Raw genomic sequence first — 9594 nt, forward strand, 5'->3', positions numbered from 1 at the left:
GGCTTAAGTATGAGAGGAGAGTGAAGTGATATAGAGAGTCCATTCAGTCCAACTCAAAGCTTCACATTCATTGGTAAAACAATTCAGTATTACATGGGAGGATACAGTAACTTTGCTAACGGTTACTAATGGTAATATAGAGTCAACTGCTGATATACTGTATTCGTAATGGCTTGGGACCACTGATGAATGGATTCATGCACTAAACCAGATATGCACTTTTTCCTTGTTCACTTATCAGGAAATCACACTGTATCAATTCCTATGGCAGAAGACATCTATATCCAAGATAATTGTTCAACGTTGGTCTGACCAATCTGAATCTATGCTTCAGAATTGTTTTGATCATGCGGACTGGGAAATTTTCCGGGTCGACGTATACACTGACTCAGTGACTGGGTTCATCAGGAAGTGCATACAGGATGTTGTTCCTACCGAGATGATTACAATTTATCCATTCCAGAAACCGTGGATAGATGGCAGTATTCACACAAAACTGGAAAGCGCGAACACCACATTTAACCACATCCAGCTATGACCTCCGTAAGGGAATCAAAGAGGCAAAACGCCAGTACAGGGACAAAGTGGAGTCGCAATTCAACGGCTCAGACACGAGACTTATGTCTCAGTGACTCCAGACAATCATGGATTATAAAGGGAAAGCCAGCCACGTCGCGGACACCAACGCCTCGCTCCCGGACAAGCTAAACCATCTTCGCCCACTTTGAGGAAAACAACATCGAGCCGCCACCGTGGGCCCCCTCCGCTCACGATGACTTTGTGCTCTAGTTCTCCATGGCCGACGTGAGTAAGGTATTTAAGAGTGTTAACCCTCGCAAGGCTGCCGGCCCAGACGGCATCCCAAGCTGCGTCCTCAGAGCATGTGCAGACCAGCTGGCTGGAGTGTTTGGGGACATATTCAATCTCTCACTGTCCCAGTCTGCTGTCCCCACTTGCTTCAAGATGTCCACCATTGTTCCTGTATCATCATGAAGTGCTATGAGAGGCTAGTTAAGGACCATATCACCTCCATCTTACCTGACACCCTAGACCCACTACAGGTTGTATTCAGTCCCAACAGATCCACTGCCCTATCCCACCTGGACAAGATAAATACCTATGTAAGAATGCTGGTCATTGACTACAGCTCAGCCTTTAACACCATAGTGCCCTCCACTAAGCTCAGGGTCCTGGGTCTGAACCCCGCCCTGTGCAACTGAGTCCTAGACTTCCTGAGGGGCTGACCCCAGTTGGTGAAGGTAGGCAACAACACCTCTGCCACGCTGATCCTCAACACAGGGGCCCCACAAGGGTGTGTGCTCAGCCTCCTCCTATACTCCCTGTTCATCCATGACTGTGTTGCCACGCATGTCTCCAACTCAATCATCAAGCTTGCTGACGACATAGCAGTGGTAGACCTGATTACCAACAACGACGAGACAGCCTACAGGGAGGCGGTGAGAGCCCTGGCGGAGTGGTGCCAAGAAAATAACCTCCCTCTCAACATCAACAAAACGAAGGAGCTGATCGTGGACTTCAGGAGACAGCAGAGAGACATGCCCCATTCACATCGACAGGGCCGCAGTAGAGAGTGATAAAAGCCTCAAGTTCACAGATGCACCATCAAAAGCATTATGTTGGGCTGTATCACTGCCTGATACGGCAACTGCACCGCGTGCAACCGCAGGGCTCACTATAGGGTGGTGCGGTCAGCCTGACACATCACCGGGGTCACCGTGCCATCCAGGACATCTACAGCACCCGGTGTCACAGGAAGGCACGGTGACCCCGGTGATGTGTAAGGCTGACCGCACCACCCTCTGAAGAGCCCTGAGGTTGCATGCGGTGCAGTTGCATGACGGGCTGCATCACCACCTGGTACGGCAACTGCACCGCCCACAACCGCAAGGCTCTCCAGAGGGTGGTGTGGTCTGCACAACGCATCACCGGGGGCAAACTACCTGCCCTTCAGGACTACTACAGCATCCGATGTCACAGGAAGGCCAAAAAGGTAATCAAGGAACAACACCCGAGCCACTGCCTGTTCACCCCGCTACCATCCAGAAGGCGGAGAGTACAGGTGCATCAAAGCTGGGCAGTCTGATGAACAGCTTTTATCTCCAGGCCATCAGACTGTTAAACAGTCATCACTAGCCGGCCTCCACCCAGTACCCTGCCCTGAACCTCAATCACTGTTACTAGCCGGCTACCACTCGGTACTCTACTCTGCACTTTAGAGACTGCCGCACTAGGTACAGAGAGTCATTGAACACTGGTCACTTTAATAATGTTTACATACTGTTTTACCCACCTTATATGTACATACTGTATTCTAGTCATGGCTCATCCTATATTACTGCTGTTCACACTTTTTCTATTCATATACTGTCCATACTGTCTATACACACCATTTTATACACTGAGTATACCATACATTAGGAACACCTTCCAAATATTGAGTTGGCTGGAAGTTCTTTGGGTGGTGGACCATTCTTGATAGGGATGGGAAACGGTGTGCCCGGTGTGCCTGGCATCTACTACCATACCCCGTTCAAAGGAACTTACATGTTTTGTCTTGCCCATTCACCCTCTGAATGGCACACATAAACAATCCATGTCTCAATTGTCTCAAGGCTTAAAAATAATTCTTTAACCTGTCTCCTCCCCTTCATCTACACTGATTGAAGTGGATTTAACAATTGACATTAATAAGGGATCATAGCTTTCACCTGGATTCACCTGGTCAGTCTGTCAAGGAAAGAGCGGGGGTTATTAATGTTTTGTACACTCAGTGTATATATTGTGTCTCATATGATTCATAATGTACTGTAACCAAGACAAAGTACCTCTCTCCTATAGCTACACACCAAACTGCACCATTTGACTGTTATCATACTACTTACAGTACATTGTGGTTTGAATTTTTAATAATTCAACCCTGTCAACCCTCAAGACATGTCAACCCTGTTACATTTAGACATGTCAACCCTGTTACATTTAGACATGTCAACCCTGTTACATTTAGACATGTCAACCCTGTTACATTTAGACATGTCAACCCTGTTACATTTAGACATGTCAACCCTGTTACATTTAGACATGTCAACCCTGTTACATTTAGACATGTCAACCCTGTTACATCTGTTATATCAATCTAAATTTGTGATTTTTATAACTGTTTTGGCTTTTCAGCAACACTGTCATTATAACATCATGATAAAAGACAATACATGCTACATACAACTGTTTATGTATTCACACAAATAGCCTTGGACATGTGACAGTGACATAAGACCATTACAAATGCATGTGGTAACATGCATGCATCTTCATGAGTCTGTTTTCTAAGCATTGTGTAACATCATATACAATGAATAAAGTCAACCACATTCTGAGTGGGTTCCCACTGTATATAGAAACCCTGATCTCGCTCTCTCTCTCTGTCTCTCTCGCTCTCTCATTCTCTCGCTCTCTCTGAGGTTAACATTTCCATCCTGGTGTCTATTTCATGTCCTGATTACCAGAGGTGGGGGGGGGGCAGTCATATGCCATGTGGCCAGGGGGTAGCAGGGGAGGGGCTCACCGTCTGTTGAGTTTGGAGAGGGAGTGTGCACGTGTGTGTGTGTGTATGTGTGCTTGTGGGGGGGGGGGGGGGGATTAAAGGGGATTATCCCCCTGGAGGAGATGGTATATTGAAGCAGCTCTATAGAGCTTTTGGGCAGGGGAGGAACCCAGGACATGGTGCTGCTGTACAGAAAACAACTGGAGCTTCTCCAAGGCTAGAAGCTTTTCAATACTGTGCCTTCACTGATCTCCATCTCTAAGAAACTGGCCACTATCTCTGACCACAATTGAACTCACACAACAAAAACAAATTCCCAAAAAGCTGATAAACATCTCAACATTGAGACGTTATGTACAAGCAGTATGTTACTGTATGGCATAGAAATAGAATCACTATTTATGTAGACACTCTATAGGCTATTCTATTAACTACAAAGTTCTGAAGTTTCCATAAAGTGTAAAGCCAACCACGAGCCCCTCTAACTGTGGAGCTGCACTGCTCTCCTATTCTACTGAAGCAGTAGCGTTGCCTACCCAGACTGGGCCCACTTCAACTGGGGCAGAAAAATTACCAATTAGATAAGGGAGCTGATTCACAATCACAAGCCTGCCGGGATACACATCAGAGCACCGCGCCTGGCCCTGACTAAATGTTATCTAATGGCCGGGCCTGCCAGCCCTGTATGTTGACACCATTTCTGTCTCTGCTATTTCTGAGTTTCCTCCATACAAAGAGAGACAGACAATCAGAACAAATGACAATAAAATTACAGAATGAAGAACAGAGCGGTGTATAGAGGATATTGGTTATAGCATCAAAGCACAATGAGTCGGGTACAAAAGAGTAGCCCACGGCAACAAGCGCGGTTGAAAGTGGAGAGCATGGCAGCAATAAGGGTATGATGAGAAGACAGACAGGGACCTGAGATTAATCCTATATGTTGGATCAGGTCTGGACATAGCCGAGTTACTCCCAACTCCACGATGTACATCACATTAAAGGAGTTGAGCGGAGACGACTGTGGGCGGACTGAAGCTACAACTACATAGAAGGTCCTGAGTAATCCAATTAGTAGGACAGAGAGACAGACAAATACACAGACATGTACACAACACACACAACCACAGAATGATCACACACATGCGCACACAAACACACACACTCACGTATTTGACGAGTACCAAGCTACATACTAATAGCTGTTAAGAAACAGGTGTCTTGTTGAATGCCAAGTAAGATCGAGGGAGGGAGGGAGAGAGAGAGAGAGGGAGAGAGACTGAAGGTGCCACTTGATCTCCCCACTCTCTTCCCTCTCTTTATCTCCTAACCCCTTTACAAACACAGCAGCACATAGAGGGCCTCTCAGTGCCCAGGACCCAACACAACACAGGCCTTGTACTACCTATTAAGGGACATCATCAAATAATTGTTAATGAAACATGAGGCCCATGTTGGGCCATCGGATCCCACTGTGTGGAGAGAGAGAGAGAGAGAGAGAGAGAGAGAGAGAGAGAGAGAGAGAGAGAGAGAGAGAGAGAGAGAGAGAGAGAGAGAGAGAGAGAGAGAGAGAGAGAGAGAGAGAGAGAGAGAGAGAGAGAGAGAGAGAGAGAGAGAGAGAGAGAGAGAGAGAGAGAGAGAGAGAGAGAGAGAGAGAGAGAGAGAGAGAGAGAGAGAGAGAGAGGAGAGAGAGAGAGAGAGAGAGAGAGAGAGAGAGAGAGAGAGAGAGAGAGAAAAAAAAGAAAGAAAAAGAAAGAAAAAGAGATAGAAAAAGAGATAGAAAAAGAGAGAAAGAGAGATAGAAAAAGAGAGAGTGACACTACATGCTATAGCACTGAATAAATCAACATTAGTGTATGTGGCTTCACCCCAGACAGACAACCTTGACTTAGTCTATCTGTCTTTCATATCAGTCGGTCTATCGATCCATCTACATGTCTGTCTGCCTGTCCATCAGCTTTCCCGTCTGCCTGTCTGTCTGCCTGTCTATGGTGTGAAGCTCCATATGAATTGATGGTGATTTATTCAGTGATATCAGGAAGTCTCAACACTGATAGTGATTATAATGAGTACTACAGAGAACACTGGTAGTTAAATCAGACTGCCATCCCAGTTCTATACAGTATGGGGGCAATTAAGAGGGAGTGCATAGGAAGGAAGAATGCAAGTGTTAATGAATAATGAACAAACTATAACTAGGGGGACCTTTTGGGGTATTTGAGGAGTCTTTTTTGACATCCTCTTCTTGTTCTACTGTTGATGAATATAATACAGCAACATCTCTTCCCAAACCTGTGTCTAAATGTCGTCATAATACAACAGCATTTTACTGTTATTTTTAAACAGACATTTATGTAACAACCTTTTCATGAACAAATATGGTCAGCGCTGAGAATTATGTCAATGGTATAATAACATATGAAGAGACATGTTCATTAGCAGGTTTAGAATTGCTGATTTACCTGATGGCTTGCAGACAGGGGAAAACAAGTATGTCAAACTACAGTATGTAGCCTGAACTGAAAGTAGGCCAAATAGTGTACTGAAGTTCATTGATCTTTGGCTGACACCAGTGGAGAGGCTGTAGACCCAGGATGCTGCTCGTGTTGACTTACCCTGTCTACAGACAAACTAAAACACAGCATGGTACCATATATAAAAATACCAGATTAACTCTCGCTTTTCATTTCCAAAAAGCCTCCGCTGAAATGGGTCATTGTCTTCTAGTCCTGCTGTTCCAACACTGACAGAATTGTTCTATTTTGGCCGAGAGAAAATAAAGTAGCTTACAGTATATTATAAACTGGATGGTTCGAGCCCTAAATGCTGATTGGCTGACAGCCGTGGTATATCAGACCGTATACCACGGGTATGACAAAACGTTTATTTTTACTGCTCTAATTACGTTGGTAACCAGTTTATAATAGCAATAAGGCATCTTGGGGGTTTGTGGTATATGGCCAATATACCACGGCTAAGGGCTGTATCCAGGCACTCCGTGTTGCCTCGTGCATAAGAACAGCCCTTAGCCAAGGTATATTGGCCATATACCACACCGCCTCGTGACTTATTGCTTAATTATAAACCCGGTGGTTCGAGCCCTGAATGCTGATTGGCTGACAGCTGTGGTATATCTGACCGTATACCACGGGTATGACAAAACATTTATTTTTACTGCTCTAATTACGTTGGTAACCAGTTTATAATAGCAATAAGAGACCTCCTCAGGCCTTATTGCTTAAATATAGTGAAGTTATCCTCACATAGCCTGGCATGAGATAACATGGACATTAGTTTAAATACACCATCAAACCCTTTGAAATGCATGAATGGTGCTAATGAAGGCAGTTGGTCAGTAATCGTATAGCCTCAAACCGTTCTCTCGCATCAAATCAAATTTTATTAGTCACATGCGCCGAATACAACAGGTAGACCTTACAGTGAACTGCTTACTTACGAGCCCCTAACCAACAGTGCAGTTTCAAAAAATATGCATATGTGAGAGGCTCAGTCAGTGGACGAGAGTGTTAGTAGGCTTGTGTTGTCAAGGGTCCGTGCTATCTGGGATCCTTGGGACATCCCTACCCAATTGAAGTTGACATTTAAAATGGTTAGGGTTAGTCAAAGGTAGGGTTTAGGGTTAGGATTTAGAGTAGGGACGTCCCAAGGATTCCGAATGGCACTGACCATAGTCAACAAGGACTGATCCCATGTCAGCCTTCCTAATCACCATTGGCAGTGAAAACCTGAATGACTTGGCCACTTCTCACTCTCTTTGACTGCTTGCTGCAGGAAGAGATCATGGCACTCACAGCCGTGACCGTAGCGCCATATGGCTGGTTCCTACTCCACTAACGTGTTCTGCCATTGCATTGGTGCATTACAGTATGTGTTACTAGTGAATTATATTTGATTGAATTGTGAACTAATGTGAATTCAATGTGAAATCAACAATAATTTCAACCATGTCATGTGATTTAGGTTCAAATTTGTGTCAAAAAAATGTCTAAATTCTCAAAATTCCTTTACTTTGATGACTTTTTGCAAATCAAATCATTTTTCCACATTGATTCAATGTCATCACATATGGGGTTTTTTTCTGACGTAGAAGTAACATTGACCCAACCAGTTTGTGCCCAGTGGGATCATAGCAGAAGTCAGACCATGCCAATGTTCAAATAAAACAAAGTCCACCGCTGCGGAGGTGACGAACCCATACAGATGAACTTGTCCCACACTCATTTGTTCACATAACTAAACCCTGGAGAGAGACAGAAAGAGTGTGAGAGAGAGAGAAGAGAGTGGAAGAGAAAAATAGAGTGAAAGAGCGAGAGAGAGAGTAGATAGAGAAGAGAGTGAAAGAGAAAAAAAAAAGAAAGAGAGAGAGATAGAGAGAGAGAGAGAAGTAAAAATAGATCAAGATGTCTCAGATTCCTGGTCCAATGTGGGATAATGTCCTCTGTAGCAATATGAGCATGTGATTACACAAACATAAAATGCTGAGGAAATAATGGATTTGAGTCCTTCAGAATCCTTTCTATAGCAGTATAATTTACTGCATGCATGGCTTCATGCTTGTTCTGGTAATAATCCCCAAAACTGATTCAGTGACATAATTGCTGTCACACTTTGTCTGTTTTTTAAATTAATTAATTATTGACAATAGTTGGTGTTATAGAGTGTAATGATCAATACTTTAACACTAAAATCAAAATATGAACAGGGAAATGATACAGTCGCCTAGGCTGAAATACAATAGAATAGAATAGAACACAATATGCATTTCCAATACAAAGAAAGAAGAAGTCTTTGTGTCCACAGGACTGCTTATTCGTGGTTTGTGTTGTGGCCTCATTGTCGTTCTTTGATTGAAAAAAAATATGATGATTCAATTACAGAACAATTTCAGCCAATTAAGAATAGCCTACTAAAGAGAAGTAGAGCTTGCAGTGAAAAAAAAAATCATATCGGCCTACCCTCTCAATGTGGTCAGCTTGACGAACTTTCCTCGAGAACAGCGGTGAGGTGAGTGAATGTATGGCTGTCGGATGGATAAGCGCTTCTCTGCCAAGCCAGACCCATAAATAAGAACAAGGCAGCGAACAGTTTAACAAGAGGCGCGTAAGAAAGGCCATAAATTACATAAGCGCAATTAAAGTGCCAACCCCTGACCCTGACTGAGGAGCAGAATCACTATCAGCTGACTTGAGCATTGGCACTGCCTCCTTGTCAATCAATACACATTAGGTGCGGGACAAGTGTTAACTACATAGATAACATTGCCACGCGGGATTTATTGCCGTCCGTATAAAGTCGGCTGTGCAGAGAGAATTCGGAAACTAAACAAACACAACACAGAGAACTGCAAGAGCAGCCTATGCGGGATATACCGCCCGCGTCTCAAGACTTGACAGAGAAACTGAAAAACATACTTACTTAGATGTAGATAAGAGTCATTGTTATCCATAACTGTATGGACGTTATTATTATTGTACGTTTTTTCTCTCCAAGATGAATGTTCTTGTTTAGCGTTCATAGAACAGCATCTCTCTGTGAACGCCGTCCCCGCCTTGACTGAGTTCTCTTCTTACTGTTGCCTGACTGGGCTACCACACACGGAGGGGCCCAGCGGAGGGGGTGGCGAAATCACGAATCCCACTGGGCAAAAACTGGTTGAATCAACATTTGTTCCATGTCATAAAAAAAAGCAATGTCATGATGCTGAATAAATGTGACAAACTGATTGGATTTGCAACAAGCCATCACCATAAGAGAATGTCGTATTTCTTTACCCAACTTTTTACCTGAATCCAATGACATGGCGATTTTTTTTCTTCTTCACAATTCAGGTTAGTTGACAACTCAAACAAATCTAAATCAAAACTACATGTTGAAATGACGTATGTGTCTAGTGGGATTCTCCCAAATGACAACCTTACTTGCTTAATTTACAAATAATAACATCTATTTACAAATCAAATCTAGTACATTAGAGGCATGCCAATTTAGGATAATGTGTCTGCAAATGTTTG

General features: G+C 43.7%; 1 protein-coding gene across 2 annotated transcripts in view; it reads right to left on the reverse strand.

The window, feature by feature from the left end:
* LOC129823909 (retinoic acid receptor RXR-gamma-A-like) overlaps positions 1-9163 on the reverse strand; it is a 32019-nt gene extending 22856 nt beyond the window's left edge. Inside the window, exon 1 of one of the 2 annotated variants that reach the window (XM_055883004.1) lies at positions 8999-9163. In XM_055883004.1, the coding sequence (XP_055738979.1) occupies positions 8999-9098 (100 nt within the window). In that variant the 5' untranslated portion in view covers positions 9099-9163. Of the gene's footprint in view, positions 1-8538; positions 8713-8998 lie in introns of those variants that run through there. The other variant, XM_055883005.1, reaches the window with a different exon arrangement.
* Between the last annotated feature and the right edge of the window lie 431 nt (positions 9164-9594).

This window comes from Salvelinus fontinalis, chromosome 26, assembly GCF_029448725.1.
Source record: "Salvelinus fontinalis isolate EN_2023a chromosome 26, ASM2944872v1, whole genome shotgun sequence".
Taxonomy (NCBI): domain Eukaryota; kingdom Metazoa; phylum Chordata; class Actinopteri; order Salmoniformes; family Salmonidae; genus Salvelinus; species Salvelinus fontinalis.